Source organism: Taudactylus pleione, unplaced genomic scaffold, assembly GCF_031769625.1.
Source record: "Taudactylus pleione unplaced genomic scaffold, aTauple2 ptg000579l, whole genome shotgun sequence".
In the NCBI taxonomy this organism is placed as follows: Eukaryota; Metazoa; Chordata; class Amphibia; order Anura; family Myobatrachidae; genus Taudactylus; species Taudactylus pleione.
This window is the reverse complement of record NW_028284981.1, coordinates 4,955,935-4,974,213: the sequence shown is the minus strand read 5'-3', so window position 1 is coordinate 4,974,213 and position 18,279 is coordinate 4,955,935. Positions and strand designations below refer to the sequence as shown.

General features: G+C 44.9%; 1 protein-coding gene across 3 annotated transcripts in view; it reads left to right on the top strand.

Moving 5' to 3' along the window:
* Positions 1-18,279, top strand: part of KDM5C (lysine demethylase 5C) — a 39,399-nt gene that overhangs the window by 15,866 nt on the left and 5,254 nt on the right. For 2 of the 3 annotated variants that reach the window (XM_088453399.1, XM_088453400.1), the window contains exons 4-23: positions 2,826-2,948; positions 3,430-3,600; positions 3,696-3,833; positions 4,121-4,186; positions 4,610-4,733; positions 5,041-5,216; positions 5,327-5,485; positions 5,624-5,743; positions 6,504-6,922; positions 7,937-8,099; positions 8,278-8,397; positions 9,451-9,827; positions 9,944-10,068; positions 10,190-10,340; positions 11,046-11,142; positions 11,232-11,587; positions 11,698-11,836; positions 12,565-12,744; positions 13,478-13,618; positions 13,695-14,216. In XM_088453399.1, coding sequence (XP_088309525.1) covers positions 2,826-2,948; positions 3,430-3,600; positions 3,696-3,833; positions 4,121-4,186; positions 4,610-4,733; positions 5,041-5,216; positions 5,327-5,485; positions 5,624-5,743; positions 6,504-6,922; positions 7,937-8,099; positions 8,278-8,397; positions 9,451-9,827; positions 9,944-10,068; positions 10,190-10,340; positions 11,046-11,142; positions 11,232-11,587; positions 11,698-11,836; positions 12,565-12,744; positions 13,478-13,618; positions 13,695-14,216 — 3,867 coding nt within the window. The remainder of the gene's footprint in view (positions 1-2,825; positions 2,949-3,429; positions 3,601-3,695; positions 3,834-4,120; positions 4,187-4,609; positions 4,734-5,040; positions 5,217-5,326; positions 5,486-5,623; positions 5,744-6,503; positions 6,923-7,936; positions 8,100-8,277; positions 8,398-9,450; positions 9,828-9,943; positions 10,069-10,189; positions 10,341-11,045; positions 11,143-11,231; positions 11,588-11,697; positions 11,837-12,564; positions 12,745-13,477; positions 13,619-13,694; positions 14,217-18,279) is intronic. The other variant, XM_088453401.1, reaches the window with a different exon arrangement.

Below are 18,279 nucleotides of genomic sequence, written 5' to 3'. Positions count from 1 at the left end.
CTTTTCTGCTCACACCCTCAGGAGGGTGCGAGCAGGAATGTGTGAGAAACAGCCTGGTTAGGTCGCACTAACCAGTTACAGCGCGCCCTTACCAGAACTTTAGACGGGTTTAGCCGTTTTACACAGCTAAACCCGGGGCGAAGAGGGCGATAATTAGTGAACGCCCAGAACAATTGAATTGCAACACTGGGCGCTCATTAATTTTCATGCCTAAAAAAACAATTGAATCTCCCTCATTGAGTCCATTGTGTTACACTGGATGCTCACCCTATTCTGCTCTTCTCCTAAACCTTTATTTGTGGGGGCTACTGGTTTGTTTTTCTCTTTTGTTTCCTCCTATTTCTGACCCTGGGGATTGGTTACAAAAAAGAACGTTTCCTATAAGACAGAGGGGGATGTAGATGGGCCGCAGTTCGGACTTTTAATGCTAAAATAAAGTTGCCAAACACCAGCTGAGCCTGAGGTTGTGTAACCCCCCCTCCCCTCTGGTTGTCAGTCTGGAATATCTGGTAATTTTTATGTCAGACATTATGTACCACAAAAAAGTATTGTTCTTTTTTTTTAGAAAGCAAATGGGTACTAACATGTTACCTTTTAATGTTTGGTAAATATTTGCCATGGTTTGTTGCAATAGAACATGCCATATTGATCTCTTACACCGATGTGGACAAAGGCAACAATGGGTTGGATTCATTAGGTGTGTGTGTGTGTGTTTCTTTTTACAACTTTATATGACCAGAGAGTGACTGATACGTCCAGTTCCACAGGACGTGTCCCTGGTGCTCAGAGTGTAAAAAGAAAATTACTCTTCTAATTAAAGAATATTTGCATAGCTTCTTAGTGTGCCCATCCACTAGCAGACATGAAAACGACTGCACGATTACGACATTGTAATCGTGCAGTCGTTTGTCAGTCTGTGATGAGCCTGCACTGAACGAGCAGGCGTTCAGTGCAGGCTCATCAATCATCTGCAAACATGCTCAACCTTATCGTCAGGTTGACCAGCATGTTGGCACGATGATATATGTCTAAACGACCAGAGGACACGCACATTGCTGGTCGTTTTAGACATTTTTGCAAACTATCGTTATATCGCTCAACTTAATCGTCTAGTGGATGGGCACCTTTAGACGATTTGTGTCCTGGGAGAGGGTGGAATGATGAATACATCGCTATAGAACACACTTTGGGGTGTATATACTAAAGTGCGGGTTTTTAGAAGTAGAGTGGTTGCTATGGGCAACAAATCAGATTCTGCTTATAATTTATCTAGAACTGGGGTGGGGAATCTGTTTTTCTGCCGAGGGCCATTTTGATATATATAACATTATTCGCGGCCCTGGTGCAGACCACGCCCCCTGTCCGCATGATGTTACAAGGGGCCGTGCCACAATCACTGGTGATTACAGCAATGCCGGAGCATCCTGAGGATGCTCCGGGAACCTGTAAGGGCATGTGACCGCCTGAAGCATTCTAAGGACGCTACAGGCAGCACTGCTGCATGGATTCTGGCTGCAGTGTGCCAGTCTAGGCCCTCTGCTAGTGAGATGAGGCTAGCAGAAAAAAGCTCCAAGGGCCAGACTAAATGACTGCGAGGGCCTTATACGGCCCCCGGGCCTGAGGTTCCCCATCCCTGATCTAGAACATTCTAGAATCTGGTTGCTATTGGCAACAACTCCATTTTTAAAAACCAGATTTTAGTAAATATACCCCTTTTTATAGTGATGTAGAAGGTCTGGAATTTAGTGTCTATGCCCAGTTCTCCCAGGAATTTGGAAACTATTGAAGGTCTATGGTCAAGAAAACAGACCCGTACATCTGTCTGGTTGCTGAAATTCCCTGTTCTGCCGGTGTCGGGGAATTGGGGTTATTCAAAATGTTGGACAATTTCCATTCCCTAATCCTGACCCAGAGATGGTCGGAATCGGCGTGTCTGGGATTGGTTGCATATTGCATTTTCCCGATCTGCAATCGTATCGCCGATCATCGGTGGCCGCCGATCATTGGATCTGCAAAACAGGGAATCGCAGCTGCATTATTTTTATACTGCTCTATTTTACAGTTCAGCTCCTCAAACAGGTTTGTTCTCGCTGTCGTGGTTCTCGAGGATAATTCTTTATATAGAGTGCATTAGAAAAGCTGGGTCTGTCTGTCTTTGGTGCATCCATCCTTTAAACACTGCTCTTTGGCCTTGTGTTGTCGTGTCATCTTTCAGCAGTCTTTTCTCCGAAGACTGTCTAGCAGCTAATGGCTCACGCAAGCACACATGACTGGTTACACAGTGGTGCTTCTTGCACAAGGTCACTTCCAATCACCTAATGAATAGCCATAGTTTATTCAGAACCAGGCTACTTTTGCATTTCAGGGAAATAGTCAATGATGTATCTTCTCTTTCTTCTTGGAAACACCTATAGTCAAGGGATTAATGAATATAGTTAGTATATCTGTTTCTCTTAAATATAGACCTCTTGGCTTGGTGCCATATTGCACATTTAATCTTTGCTAGATGGAAAGAACTGATATGGTCTCTGGCACAAGAGGGAGGGGGTTGCGGGGTGGTCTCAGTATTTAGATGTTGATACTCGTGTACCCTGCGCTTTCTCCTTTTTATGTCCGGCGATAATGACTAATGATCCACTATGAAGTTGAAACACCTCTGCTGGACCTTTTCCATAATTTTTTGTGTGTGTTTTTTTGGGTAATAGATTTTAGTGCAGTGTACAGAAAGTCATGCTAGGTTATTTAGCAGAATGTACATGTTTTATGTTTAAAATTTTGTCTTTTGGCTTTAAAAATGGTTTTCATTTGTTTTCAAATCCCTTCAGGCACAAACTAGGGTGAAGCTAAATTACTTGGACCAAATTGCCAAGTTCTGGGAAATCCAGGGATCGTCTCTGAAAATTCCAAATGTAGAGCGCAGAATCCTGGACCTGTACAGCCTGAATAAGGTGGTAACACGTCGTGTGCTGCACTTACCGTTCTTAGCTTGTACATTCAGATCTGGTTATTGTATGTCCTGAGTGTTATAGTCATCAATTATTATTTTGTTTAGATACGGCAAGGTGAGGAGGCTGGGGTTGCGGATAAAACCCCTATGTATATTACAGCCTGGGCATGGCAGGGAGGGTAGTCATTTATATAGCTGACGTGATGCAAAGTAATGACATCAATTGTAATCTGTGAAGCCGGAGTTGTGTGGTTAGGAGAAATGTGTAACGCTGGGGATTAAAGCGGGAGCTATGTAGCGCGCAGGGAGGTCCATTCTTGGAGTAACCATAGCAGAACTACTAATATGTTAGATATATATTCAGCTGTCCCTCTCCAATTCCCTGTATTGAATTTATTAGTGCACAGGATGGAGAGTGTTGCGGGGGGTGGTCTTGGTATTTAGATGTTGCTACTCATGTACCCTGCGTCTCTCCTTTTTAGCTTGTAATAGAAGAGGGTGGATATGAACCGATTTGCAGGGAGAGAAGATGGTCCCGAGTGGCACAGCGCATGGGGTATCCCTCAGGGAAGAACATTGGTTCACTACTGCGATCCCATTATGAACGCATCATATACCCCTTTCATATGTACCAGTCGGGAGCAAATATGGTGGTAAGAGTCGTAGTGGTGTGTTTTTTTTTTTTTTTTTTTTTTTATGGAGTCCTCATTTACCAGCCTCCCCCCAACGTCCTGGGTTTCTGTTACAGGATTATGGTGAAAGGCCACGTTATGATAACGAGGAGAAGGATAAGGAGTACAAACCTCATAGTATCCCGCTACGGCAGTCTGTGCAGCCTTCCAAAATCACCAGCTATGGACGCCGCGCTAAACGTTTGACGCAAGAGGTAAGGGCTTCATAACCCCCTGTCATTGACTTGGCACTAGGTTTTTTTTTTTTTTTTTTTTAATCCAGTTATCTTATTATTGCTATATCTTGCAACTTCCTATTGATTTCAAATCATTATTGTCCAACTATTGCGTTTGTTCTAGTTCATGTCTTTTATCCAGCTGGCCCTTCAGGATGGTGCGTTTATGGAGGCTGTGATGGAGCCTTCACCAAGAGCCTGGCCTCCGTGTACTTCTGGGCCTCTCTCACTCCCCTTTTTCATGTTCTTGTCCTTCTTTTATGCAGGATCCTGACGGCTCAGATCCTGCCTCTCAAAGCTCCTCTCTGCCCCCTGAAACATCACCACCCTGGGTATACGGTCCTGTTTTTGTTTTTTATTCCCTAAAACTCCAGTCTGCGTACTCTCATCTTCCTAATGAAAATGTGTGTGATCCTGGATGTGTGTGTGTGTGTGTGTGTGCGTGCGTTTTCCCTAGACACGTTAAGTCTAATACTGCACGTTAAATATTCACTATGTCCTGAAATATTGTATAAAATATAATACTCCTGTTTGTGTAGCATCTCTGTACAGTGTTCCCCCAAGTAGGAATATATATCTTTTCTCTCTGTGCTAGTGGGTTTTGCTCTCTTGTCTTATCGTCTTCTTACTTTTTTGATTCTGCCCTTGGGTGCTGTCTGAGCTGTTCTATAAGCTCTCCCTGTCTTTCGCAATGTTCAAATGTCTTACATCTTTCTAACACTCCTCCTGTTTCTCCTCCTACTTTTTACCTGAAGCCGGAACCCACTGAGGAGGACATAGAAAAGAACCCAGAGTTGAAGAAGCTTCAAATCTATGGTGCCGGCCCGAAAATGATGGGGCTCGGGCTGATGGCAAAAGATAAAAATCTGCGCAAGAAAGGTAAAAATAACAGCAGTTCGTAGACAAGCTGCTGTCCAAGTCCCACCCCACACCAACGAGTAGCCGTTCCACTTATGGTGGCCTCCCGTGTGCATTAGGCTCAATGTTATAAGTACAGTTCATGAACAGAACTGTTTAGCTGTAATAGATCATAATTCTGTCTGAGGTTTAGCTGAAGAGGAAATGCTATTTTTGTAAAACCCAAAGGATTAATAAGCATCGGAATTCGTTTTTTTGAAGACACGATTATGTGATAGTGAGGCACTTCATTGTGGCAGGGACAATAACGTATGGTCTTCTGTCACAGAGGGTGATATCCCCGAGTGCCCGCCAACACTGGTAATTAAGGAGGAGGTTGGGGTGGATGTAAAGGAAGAGCCTGGAGAAGGGAAGCCATACATAAAGCGGGAGAGGTCCCTGAGCCCTGAACCCTGCACCAAGATGACCATGAGGCTTCGCAGGAATAATAGCAGCACACAGTTTGTAAGTGATCGTAGATATCTCATCCTGTTCCTATACGTCACTGTAACTGTCCTTATGTCATATGCCATTAGAAACAGACTGAATTAACCTCACAGTACCTCCTATTTCAGGTGGATTCTTATGTTTGTCGAATCTGTGCCCGGGGAGATGACGACGAGCGATTGTTACTGTGTGACGGCTGCGATGACAACTACCATACGTTTTGCCTGCTGCCTCCTCTTCCGGAACCTCCAAAGGGTCTCTGGCACTGTCCCAAGTGTGTCATGGCAGTAAGTCAAATGTCTGTCTGCTGAATGCAATGAGTGAAGTTTTTTATTTTTTTTTGTGAATCTGTTTTCCAAATATCTTAATATATGGAACAACTGGACCAATAATAATTATCTGTTTTTTTGTTTTTCCTCCTGCAGGAATGTAAAAGGCCACCTGAGGCCTTTGGCTTTGAACAAGCAACACGAGAGTACACTCTGCAAAGCTTTGGTGAAATGGCAGATTCCTTTAAGGCAGATTACTTCAACATGCCAGTTCACGTGAGTGTGCCAGCATTGTCCATCCCTGATTCTGTGTTGAGTGTTCTCTGGAAACTGTACAGCTCTTACAAATTAAGGATATATTTTCTACTAGTAAAGATACCCGGGATATGCTGCTTCACCTCAGTCTGCCCGCCCCTGGCTCTGTCTGGGCCCTCCCCCTCTCTATTCGCTGCTCCCGCCCCTCTCTGCTGCTCGGTCCTCCCGCTGCTCCCATACCTACCCCCTTTCCTTGTGTGTGACACCTGGGCTATGCGTGTCCCGCCTCCCTAGCAGTAGGTGACGTTGGTGCGTCCCCGGCTCATACTGTGCATGCATGTTGGAGACTGGACCATAGCAATTTATTATAAAGATTTTCGATCGCAAGCACACACAAGTGCTATACCTACATCTATCATAGAAGCATTTCACAGTCAGTCAGTGTGAGCGGCCACCTATCTGTTTGGTGCCTATCCTGCCGAAATTGGTGTTTTCATTTTCTCCACAAAAAGTTAGGGCAAGGCGGCCATGCAGCAGCCTTCAGTAAATGTTTCTCTGTGGTTGAGTTCTTCACAGGAAACCTGTTTTGTTTCTTAAGAACCCAGTCTCGGTAAGCGGTGTATATGTGCTAATGGTGCAGCCTAGACCATAATGAATATTGGCAAAGTTTGTACTTTTTGATTGAAGCACAAGTGTATTTTTTTAGACTCGATCCATTAGCCAATAACTAGTGTTGCTCTAGAAGTGCTGGCTTATGTTCACGCTGCTTGTCTCTGTACAGATGGTACCCACGGAGCTGGTGGAGAAAGAATTCTGGCGCTTGGTGAACAGCATAGAGGAGGATGTCACTGTACAGTACGGGGCAGATATACACTCCAAGGAGTTCGGCAGTGGCTTCCCAATGATGGATGGCAAGACTGAGTTGACAGCTGAGGAGGAGGTAATTGATGTCTCTTCTCCTCCAGCTTTTCTCGCTGATCTGTATGTCTCATCTTTTTATATTGTCTCTCATTCTCAGACATATGCTACCAGTGGCTGGAACTTAAATGTGATGCCAGTGTTGGAGCAGTCCGTGCTGTGCCACATCAATGCAGACATCTCTGGCATGAAGGTGCCCTGGCTCTATGTGGGTATGGTGTTCTCTGCTTTCTGCTGGCACATTGAGGATCACTGGAGCTATTCCATCAACTACCTTCATTGGTTAGTGTCCTAGAAATCCTTTTTACTGAGTTCCTATAGATAAAATAACTGTCTGAGATATTTGTTGTGCATTTAGTTGCTACCTGTGTCTCTGAACTATCATGCCGCTTTCTTTGCCAATCGCTCCACTTGCTCACTATCCTCCACAGGGTCCAGTTTAAACACTGCCCCAATCTCGCCCACAAAGTTCTTGCAATCTTCTCTCCCTCCTATACCTCTAACCTCCCTTTCCATCCACGTAAAGCATTCAGCTGGGCAGCGTACTAGATAGGTTGCATACTGGAACTTCAGCTTGCTCTATCTTGGGTGCAATGACCTTGTAGAGTGATCTCTCACTCAAATCATGTACAGCAGCCAATACTTCCAATAGGCACCCGCATGTTAGGGAAGGCCCTCTTCACACCAGATGAGGAGATGACAAAGACGCTTTTGGGGTCTGCTCGGTTGTCCGTGAGCCAGCTCGCCCCGTGACTGGGTGCGCACATGTGAACTTGGGGATTTCTGTTGGCAGACCTATAGGGCTGTTTACAAAAATCTGGGAGTTGTCATTGCTAGCGTTTACATGTGGTAACAGTGGCTCCGCTCACGGTGAATTGAATCGATCTCTATATGTTGAAGTAGTTCCTTCTCTTCCCAGAAAAGACCTATAATTAGTCTTGACTGCAAGAGCTTAATTTTGGTCATGGGAACACGATCTCTCAAAGTTCCTAACTGCTGCCGCCTCAGGAGAGAAGTCCTCTGGGACTGGGGTGATAGTTCCTAGGAAGGAAGTCCGTCTCTTTATTTTCTTTGTGTGTTTTTTTTTTATTTTATTTATTTTAAATGACCTGTTTCAAAGGGGTAAGGACATTGACTCTGTACCCCCAGTATGCTCTAAGGAAATGGTGCTTCTGGTTTTACTTCTATACAATATCTATAAATGAAACATTTTAATTCCTAGTTTCATAGTAGAATGCAGTGTTTGTTTTTGTTAAGCAGTTTTATGTATTAAACCTCGAACATGACATTTTACAGGGGTGAACCTAAGACCTGGTATGGGGTACCCTCATCTGCTGCCGAAGAGCTTGAAGAGGTCATGAAGAAATTGACCCCAGAGCTCTTTGAGAGCCAGCCAGATCTCCTGCATCAGTTGGTCACTCTAATGAACCCCAACACTCTAATGGCACATGGGGTGCCGGTGAGTTCCCTTTTTTTTTTGGTTTGAAAACTTTTTTTTTTTTTTTCTTTTGCCATTTGTTCTCCAAAAGTCAAGTCTGTTAATGTAGTAGAACCTTATGCTGTGTTGGTTTCTCTCAATCTTCAGCGTGTCATTGTTTCTTCTGTTCATGCCCTCACGTGATGTCTGTCTCCTGTAGGTTGTGCGCACTAACCAATGTGCTGGGGAGTTTGTCATCACGTTTCCGAGAGCTTATCACAGTGGCTTCAACCAGGGTTACAACTTTGCGGAGGCTGTCAACTTCTGCACTGCCGACTGGGTGAGTGAGAAGACTTTGTAGGAGACTGAAGGGTGTTTCTTTCTCTATTGTCTTCTATAGTCCGACATTGTATTTGAGCTCTTGATCTAGGCAAAAGGTCATGGACACATGACCGTAACTGTTCTGAAGTAATGCTACAGATAGCGGAAGAGTTTTAGACAAGCTTTTTATTTTTTTCTATTACTTTCTACATCTCCGTAACCATGTAGGGCAAGTTCCATACACAGAAGAGATGGCACTTGGTTTGTCAAAAGCAAAGGCTAGGCTCCTAACTGCCCCTTTCCATGCCGGGAAGCTCTGTTTGGCGTGGGTGGTTAGCGGTACTGGCTGTTATCCGAGGTTACCTGGTCTGCAGTACACATGTTCACAAAGTGTGGCACATTCAACATTTTTGCATCCAGATTCCTGTTTTGGACAAAAAGTTCTGCACAATGCAACCTCTGAGCATACCCTCCTGTAGGGACAGCTTTGGGACAATGAAAGGAAACAAATTTTTAACTTGCATTAAAATCTTCTTTTTTTTTTTCTGCGACCATTGGGTACACTGGATGGCCAAACTTTATGCTCTGTTATCATATTTTCCTTGATTTTTTTTTTTTTTTTTCCAAGTGGTGGGTATTCATTGTTATCTGTTCTTTTATTTAACTCAACTTGGTTTGTCGATGGAGTTTTTTTTATATTTAAAAAATAAAAAGAATTGTCTTTGAGTATATCTCTGTGAGTTTGAAGGTAGAGGCTCTTGGGCTTTTGTAGCCAATTTTAACATCCCAAGCTTCAGCCAGCTTCTCTACCTTTAGCGTTTCTAGTGCCCCTCAATGGAAACCGATATAAAAGTCCAATTTGTTTGCCCATATTGTTCCAGGTCATGATAAACCTTCAGTGAACCAGAGCTTCTTAATAATTTATCGGGGTTGGACTTAATGTGTAGTCAGAACATAAAAACCATTAGTATTAAAAGTTAATCGTGACATCTGCAATAGAAATGACAGGATGGCTTTCAAATGTGTACAGGATTTGGCTGAGTAAATCTTGACGTTTCTGCCCCATTTCCAGCTCACCGCAGGCAGAAAATGCATTGAGCATTACCGGAGGCTCAGGCGGTACTGTGTCTTCTCACATGAGGAGCTTGTGTGCAAGATGGCGGCTTGTCCTGAAAGACTGGACCTTTCCTTGGCGGCTGCAGTGCACAAGGAAATGTTTCTGCTGGTGCAGGAGGAACGGAGGCTACGCAAGGCGCTGTTTGTTAGGGGAGTCACAGAGGCCGAAAGGGAAGCATTCGAATTGCTCCCTGATGATGAAAGACAATGCCAGAAGTGCAAGACGACATGCTTTCTGTCTGCTTTGGCGTGCTACGACTGCCCTCAAGGTCTGGTATGTCTCTATCACATCGAGGACTTGTGCCAGTGCCCGCCAGCTCGTCAGTATCTCAGGTAAAGCGCAACTTTCCTAAGCTTGTTCTTGGCACAATGTATAAATGTAAGACCACGGTGGATATCCTCATAAAGAGGTGACTCTTACGTTCCGTGTTTCTTGCGGTCACCCTCAGGTATCGCTACACCCTGGACGAGCTCCCAGCCACGTTACACAAGTTAAAAATTCGGGCTGAATCCTTTGACACGTGGGCAAACAAAGTGCGCGGGGTCCTGGAGTGCCAGGATGGGATCAAGAAAGGTGAGGATTGTGCATAGCTACCCCTGTAAACTCCCAACTTCTGTCATTTGCTCCGTACCTGCCTACAGTCATTTCTTCAGTATGCGGAGCAACAGATTGTGATTGTTCTTCTGTACTGCAGAGCTGGAGCAGCTGCGAGCCCTGGAGGAAGAGGCCTCGGAGAAGAGATTTGCAGAGAATGGATTGCTCCATCAACTGAAGACCACCGTCAAAAAGGCTGAATTGTGTATTAGGGAGGCACAGAATGTGCAAAGTGACCTCCGGTCGACACGGTTTGTATCTCGAGCAGATTGTGCAGAATAGTCAGTTCTCTAGGGTCTCTGGTTATAAATGGGGATGTGGGGGCTTTTTTTTGTGCCGCCTTTATACTAGAGTGAGTATACCGGGCATAGAAATGTGTGATCTGCAAGCTATGCACTCTTTGTAAAACAAACGCTCGTTCTAAGAATGTTGGCGGCGTGAAAGAGATTGTTTACACTCCTGCAAGAGAGAGTACTTGTGCATTGGTTGGTTCCAGCAGATTTGTGTACACCACTAGCTAAATGTAGAGGTTGTTCAAGTCTACAGACATCCTCCTTTTATCTCATAGGGTGCGATGTAAATAGCACCGGGAGATAGCTCCCGCAGCTATTCAATCCATCGCAGTGTTATGTCGGGGAAGGCTCATTTATCGCGCCTTAAACAGGGTTTACTGGCATTCCCCGACCTAACTTCCCACCGCGAAGCTGTTTTCCAGGCACGAAGGGCAGAAAACAGCCTCGCGCCGGGACTTTTTTTTTTTTTTCCGATTTCTGCTTGCATCCCCGGAGGGATGCGAGAAGAAATCCTTAGTCGGTGTTAGATGCGCGGTGTACTGAATGGCTACGGGAGCTGATTCCCGGCGCTATTCACATCGCGTAGAATAGAATCGTGCCCAGAGAATCTAGTTATATTTTAAACTTTTCGTTAACGTTCTAATGTTTCTTTCTCTTTATTAGGAACAGTGCTACGGTTGTGTCTCTGGACAATTTGCAAAAACTTGTGCAACGTATCCAAGCTCTTCCATGTGTCATGAATCAGCTGTCCCCACTACAGGTAATCCTCCTTCTACACTGTTTTCTTGCTGTATGACTGCCATGCCCTCCGACAGCCGTCTGACATCTACACGTGGCCTCTGTTCTCAGGAACTGCAGGAACAGGCAGAATCCCTGCAGGAAGAGGCCAAGAAGTGCCTGCAGTCTCTCCCAGACAGAGCGTCCCAGATGCAGGACATGTTGGATCAGTGCCAAGCTCTGGGCGTGCGGCTGCCGGAAGCCGAACAGCTGGAGCGGCAGCTGCGCCAGGGGGAGTGGTTATCTCGGGTACGGGCGGCCCTGGTTGCTGGTCGGTCAGGCACACTCCAAGAGATGCGCTCGCTGCTACAGGAGGCTGGCGAAGTGGCGGAGAGCCCTGCGGTGGAGAAAGCCCGTAGCGAATTGCAGGAGCTGATCTCTATTGCTCTACGCTGGGAAGAGAAGGCCCAAATGTGTTTAGAGGCCAGGTGATGCTTACCAACTCCTTCTATTTTCCATCATCTCGCCCCATCTCTTCTCTATCTCCTTTCATTTCCCAAGTGCCTAGCGGCCACTGATTTGCTTGTTTATCTTTTAGGCAGAAACATCCTCCCGCAACATTAGAGGCCATCATTAAGGAGGCAGAGAACATCCCTGTGCAGCTCCCTAATACACTAAGCTTGAAGGAAGCCCTCTGCAAAGCCCGGGCCTGGAGTGCGGATGTGGATGAGATACAGGTAATCATTTTACCAACTCCTACTGTGTTCAAGTATCGCTTTGTAATGGTTGTTCACTAGCTGACTCTTCTTGTATGGTCAGTCTGGCTATTGTAGCAATAAACAGGACTTCACCGTAAATGTGGAATGATTGATTGGTTTTAGAACTGTTCTGTGATGGAATGCTGAGTGCTCATTGCAGAGTAGACACACAGATGTGTGGAGCACCCTGTGTTTGATTTCGAGAATAAGTGCAGTTGTATAGAAGATTCCAAAAGAAAATGCACTTTCGTTTTTGTTACAAAAATATTATCCATTCCTGATGCTGGGCATACACTATACAATTATTTCTCAGATATCTGTCCAATCTGGCTGGTTGAAATTAAAATCTGGTAAATGACAATTGACAATTTGCTCACAAACACTGGAAAACAGACAAAAATGGTTGAAACACATGATTTAACCAATTTGAACAATTGTTTTTTTTCCCGTTTTCCAGTGTTTAAAACCATATGATCGACTGTCATTTGCTCCCATACATTACCAGGTTTTCATTCCAACAAGCCAGATTGGACAGATAATTGTATAGTGTATGCCCAGCATTAGCAATGGAAACTAGTGTTGGGCGGTGTTTTTTTTTTTTTTGTTGTTTTTTTCTTTTATTTTAATTTTCTTTATTTTTTTTATTGTCCAATCCTGCATATACATGTATTTGTGCCTTTTCTGACGTGTATATTCTGCATCTGCAGAGTGGAGATCACTACCCCTGCCTGGATGACTTGGAGGGGCTGGTCGCTGTGGGTCGGGACCTTCCTGTGAAAATGGACGAGCTGCATCAGCTGGAGGTCCAAGTGGCCGCAGCTCATTCCTGGCGGGACAAAGCAACCAAGACTTTCCTCAAGAAAAGCTCCTCCTACACCCTTTTGGAGGTGAATACAGTGCAAATATCACTGACTGGGGTCCATCCTCCTGGCCCAGATAAGACACTTTCTGTGTTTGGTCCACAATTGACTATGTATGTGCCTTTTTTTTAGAACATATTGCATATAGGCTTTTCACTATCTTGTTTGCTGTCTTTTTGGTTCTCCCTGGACCTCCCCCACAACCCCCTTTAAATAGTCATTTGGTCATACACTCTGCCCCGGTGATGTCTCGCGTTAGTTGTTGGGTTACTCTAGCTACCTGCTGTATATTACTAGAATTAGTGCACCTTATTAAGGCCAGAGATGAAGGGATTTTATGGGGAGGAGACAGAAAATAATGCAGCCGCAGTAAGCGGCGAGATCTGCGAGCACCCTGGCAGCAGCATAGGAGCTAGGCGAGGCCTTAGACCAGTGGTTCTCCATCTCAGACCTCAAGGTTGCCCAACAGGTCATGTTTTGAGAATTTTCTCCTTCATCCACTCGGCCCTGGGGTATAGACTTCTGTCTGTGGAAGCAGCTTGGGATAATTACTGACCCAGCAAAATAGAATCTGTGCGTGATTAAGGAAATCCACAAAACATGGCCTGTTGTGGGGGTACTTGAGGCCTGCAGTTTAGACCATGATTATTTTCTATACATTCATCATATAAAGTAAGTAAAAAAGCAAAAATGGGTCAATTTCAGTTTTAGTCAGTAGATGATGAAGATACGTGTGTGTGTGGTTGCTTCACTGCTGCAGGTGCTGTGCCCGAGTGCAGATGTATCGTCAGGTACTGGGAAGAGGTCCAAGCTGAAGCATGAGAAGGAACATGGCCTCTATCAGTCTGATATAGAGAGCCTAGGGCTGTCTGCACAAGACCTGCGCGACCCTGGCTGCATAGTAAGTAACAGCCATATTTGTGTACCGTGTGACGCTATCGAGCTCTGATACTGACCCTCATGTCCATCCCCCTCAGGTTCTAGCGTTTAAAGAAGGGGAACAGAAGGAAAAAGCTGGCATTCTGCGACTGCGGGCGATGAATTCCTCACTGGAGCGGGATTGCGTTTGTGTGTGTGGCGAGCCTCCAGGAGAGCTTATGCTTCGTTGCGAGCTTTGCCAGGACTTGTTTCATGGGCTTTGTGTCCCAGGCCCCAGACTTTCCTCCCATCGCGGGACACACTCCTCCCCATCTCTGGCCTGGTGGGAATGGGACAGTCGCTTCTTGTGTCCACTTTGTGTGCGGTCACGGCGACCCCGGCTGCAGACTATTCTCTCTCTCTTGGTTGCTCTTCAGAAATTGCCTGTGCGCTTGCCAGAAGGAGAGGCCCTACAATGTTTAACAGAGCGAGCAATGAGCTGGCAGGACCGAGCTCGCAGGGTCCTGGCAACACCAGAAATTTCCAGTGCTGCTGCCACCCTGGTAGAGAGGCGACAGCGAGTACAGCATTGTAAAGACCCACAGGCACTAAGGGAGACTACCCGCAACGAGCAGAACCCTGTAAGTAATTCTGCTGGATACCTTAAACCCTACAGCAGGGTTTTGGGTGCAAAGGTTTTAGATGGTGATGTGGGGAATAATAGAGTCAATTGATAAACTTAATTGTCACTTTTACTGTAAAGTTTCATTGTCAAATGTTAGTTCATTTACCTAAGATGGATTCCTAAGGGGGCAGATTTAGCCAAACTTGGAGAGAGAAAGTACCAACCAATCAGCTCTAAGTCATTTTTCAAACACAGGCTGTAAAATGACAGAAGCTGATTGGTTGGTATTGTATCATTCTACAGCTTCAGTTACTTGTTTAGTCAATGACCAACACTGTACGCATTGTCAATGAAACACTGCAGCTGGGGGTCACTTTTTACAATACTCATTGCTGCGACAAATTCTAAATCAGTTTTGTTTTTTTGTTTTGTCTTTTTAAGCTGAACTTTTTGGGGGGGGGGAAAAAAAAAAGTCACCGATTAGTAATTTAACCCCTTGTTGTAGCTTAGACAAAATGGAGGCAGATTATTCAGCCTAATAATTTCCAAGGAGCCACTGATGGCACTACGAAATGAGTGTGGGAACTTACACTCCTAGTTCACCCTCCTCCTTGTTTCCTCCTCCATATTTGCAGTATATACATAGCTTGTTGTGGGCCAATAAAATGAAAAGTGGGGTCTGGCTTCATACTGGTTTCCAGTCAATGACCTCACTAGATAGAATGAGACTCAGAGCCTCGTAGTCATGACAAGAGGTGACGTCAGTGTCTCTATTTATGACCCTACGCAACTTTCATAATCTGCAGTATTGTCAATGCTACTTTTGCTATCCTCCTATTAGGGGGACTGTGTAAAGGCTTAACTTAGGAAAGGTCATAGAGAAAGAGGCTCCCATGTGTGGGGGGCTGAGATCCATGGTCAGGTTGCATAAGATTGCATCTGAGAAGCTTTTGAAAACATAAAGCCACAGTTTACAACGTCCTTATTTGTTTAGTTTCAACCTATACATTTATTAGAAAGCAGTGACCTCACGGAGATGGACAGTAGCTATTATGGTGTATTATAGAAATGTTAATTCATAGGCTGCTCCAATGTTTAGGTCTCTGGCTTCCAACCAAAGTGTCGGCACATTTGTGTCGGGATGCTGGGCTAAGTTGTCCAAGTGTCGGGATGCTGGGCTAAGTTGTCCAAGTGTCGGGATGCTGGGCTAAGTTGTCCAAGTGTCGGGATGCTGGGCTAAGTTGTCCAAGTGTCGGGATGCTGGGCTAAGTTGTCCAAGTGTCGGGATGCTGGGCTAAGTTGTCCAAGTGTCGGGATGCTGGGCTAAGTTGTCCAAGTGTCGGGATGCTGGGCTAAGTTGTCCAAGTGTCGGGATGCTGGGCTAAGTTGTCCAAGTGTCGGGATGCTGGGCTAAGTTGTCCAAGTGTCGGGATGCTGGGCTAAGTTGTCCAAGTGTCGGGTTGCTGGGCTAAGTTGTCCAAGTGTCGGGATGCTGGGCTAAGTTGTCCAAGTGTCGGGATGCTGGGCTAAATGTCACAAGTTAGTTAGAGAAAAGTCTTTTATAGGCTAAATATATGTAGTGGTGGTACTATATCCTGTCACAGTCACTCTAGGTCTCGCTGCTTTCTCCTTGTAAAAGTAATTACCGCTGTAGAGTGCAGCCTGGTGATGGTCTCTGTGCTCTGGAGTGTTTGTAGATGAGATTTAGAGGGAGATTTAAAGATGTGAGAATCGTCTGCAGCCTTGGAATCTCCAGTTTCATGGCGGTCACTATAGCACGATACCTCTTATGGGCGTGTTTCTTTATAATTGAAAAAAAAATAAAAAAATCTAACGTCTTGTCTAAGTTGTCTTTAAAGTGCCATTTCCCAATTGTTTTTTATTTGTATTTAGACCTGACTATGCTGCTGGCCACATTCATTTGGGCAGATTAACCTCTAGATACATAGCAAATTGGCAATTGCACTTGATCCAGCTAGCCTCTAATATCTCCCACTCACATCTGTGTCAGCAGGCAGCACTAACCAGAAGCTCCCAGTCTTCGCATCTTCGCAGCCTCTTTCAGGGAATATGCTGTTTGTATTTGTTTTTGATTGTGGGATCTCTGTTGGCAGCTTTTTCCCATAAGTGTTCTTACCTGGATTGTTTCTTTTAAACCCAGGATGGGGAACCTCCTGCCCGGGGGCTCTTTTTTTTTTTTTCCTGCTTGTCTCATCTGGCTAGCAGGGTGCCTAGATTGGCACACTGCAACTAGAATGTATGCAGCAGTGCCTCCTGGAGCATCCTTAGACGGTCACGCTGCTGCCCTTACAGCTCCTGAGGATGCTCTGGGCATAGCTGTAATCACTGGAGACTGTGGCCACGCCCTGTGTGACATCACGTGGAGGGGGCATGGCCTGCACCGGGCCCGCGAATAATGTTATATATCTCAAAGTGGCCCTCTGCAGAAAAAAGGTTCCCCTCCCCAAGGCAGTCCTCCTGTACAAGATTCCCTCGTATCCAATCTTTGTGGCCTCATCCCAGCAGTTCCAAAGAGGCAGCACATTACTCCTTTTTGTATTTGATGTGTGATCTGGTGATATCTGTCCATGACTTGAGAGCCTGACCTTGCGCCCCTCTGACCATTTGCCCTCATTAATAGACACATGGGATGTAGTGACTCGGCAGTTTTTTGATGGATAAAGACAGAAGCCTGGTAGTTACATTCTGTTTATGGTGGCTTTGACTATGGGCACACCCAGCCAATGTGGTTGGTCATTCTTGTGTGGGGGTTCATGGGGCATCGGAACAATTTTTTGTGGTCTGTGCAGCTTTTTTCAATTTAATGCTTCCTTATTTTTGTAGCATGAGGGTCACCGATTGCTGTTTTTGTCTGTAAAAGGCGTGCCATCCTTTCTGCAGAGTGGCATTCGGGCATCTCGCGGTCTGTGTGCTTCTACTGTCAAAGGAAAAAAGTTGTGTTTTGTGCTGTTATACAGGAGGAGAGGTATAGAACATTCTGATGAGTGGACAATGGAGAAGTTGCCCATAGCAACCAATCATCTTTTATTGTGTTCATTCTAGCACCCAGCACCTGTCACAGCCCATGCAGATCCTCCTTCTTGCCTCACTCTGCTCTGGTGCTTCTAGCATACTCTGTATCTCAGAAGTGAAGCGCCAGAGCAGAGAGCAACATCCCATACAGGAAAGAGGAATTTATCAAGTGAATCCTTTTAAAATAAGTAGAAGCTGAGTTGTTGCTATGGTCAACTTGTCCACTTCTGCACTCTTAAGAATTTTTGATACATCGTCTCCTAAATCCCTTTCTTGAAGGCTGTACGAGGGCATAGAAGAAAAAAAAAAAGCACCCATGGAGGCGTCTATTCTCTCCCTCTCCCCCCTTCATCTGCCCCTGCTCATTTTGTCACTGCCAGGCTAGTTGTGAATTGAGGATTGAGCTGGTGGGATTTAGGAGGGAAAAAGTCATTCATGGTTTGTTTTTTTGTTTTATGTTTTCAACTGTGCAATCTCCTAGAGACAGACATAATTTACAGCCTTTGTCCCCTTACAATAAAAAAAACCCAAAACACAAAATACCAAACTGCGTTAGTAGATGATAGAGAAGTTCAAACCTTAGCCGTTTGTTAAATCTCTATGTGGTGTAAACCTTACTAGCTGATGAACTTAACAAGGGAAATCTGTACTTATAGGTTAAATAAATCTATTGGTTCCAACTAGATAAAGAAAAAAAAAAATTCTGTTTTTAATACAATGTCACAAGCATAAAAACACTGTTGCAACAGTATAAGGTACTATTTTATCATTTGCGGTTATTGGTGAGAGTGCAAGACTTCATATAGGGGAATTGTCATTTTAGCCCCCTTTTTAGGTAAACTGTGTCAGGTTCCTAATTACCCTGGATTTTAATTATTCATTTAAGGAACACTAATATAAACTTATACACAGATTGACATTTATGCAATATAGGCTTTGGATGGATACAGTTTATATGCTGGAGGATGGGTTCCCGGCAGTCGAAATACCGACACCGATACCCCCAAAGGACATAAGGATACCGGCGTCTGCATCCTGAGCGTCAG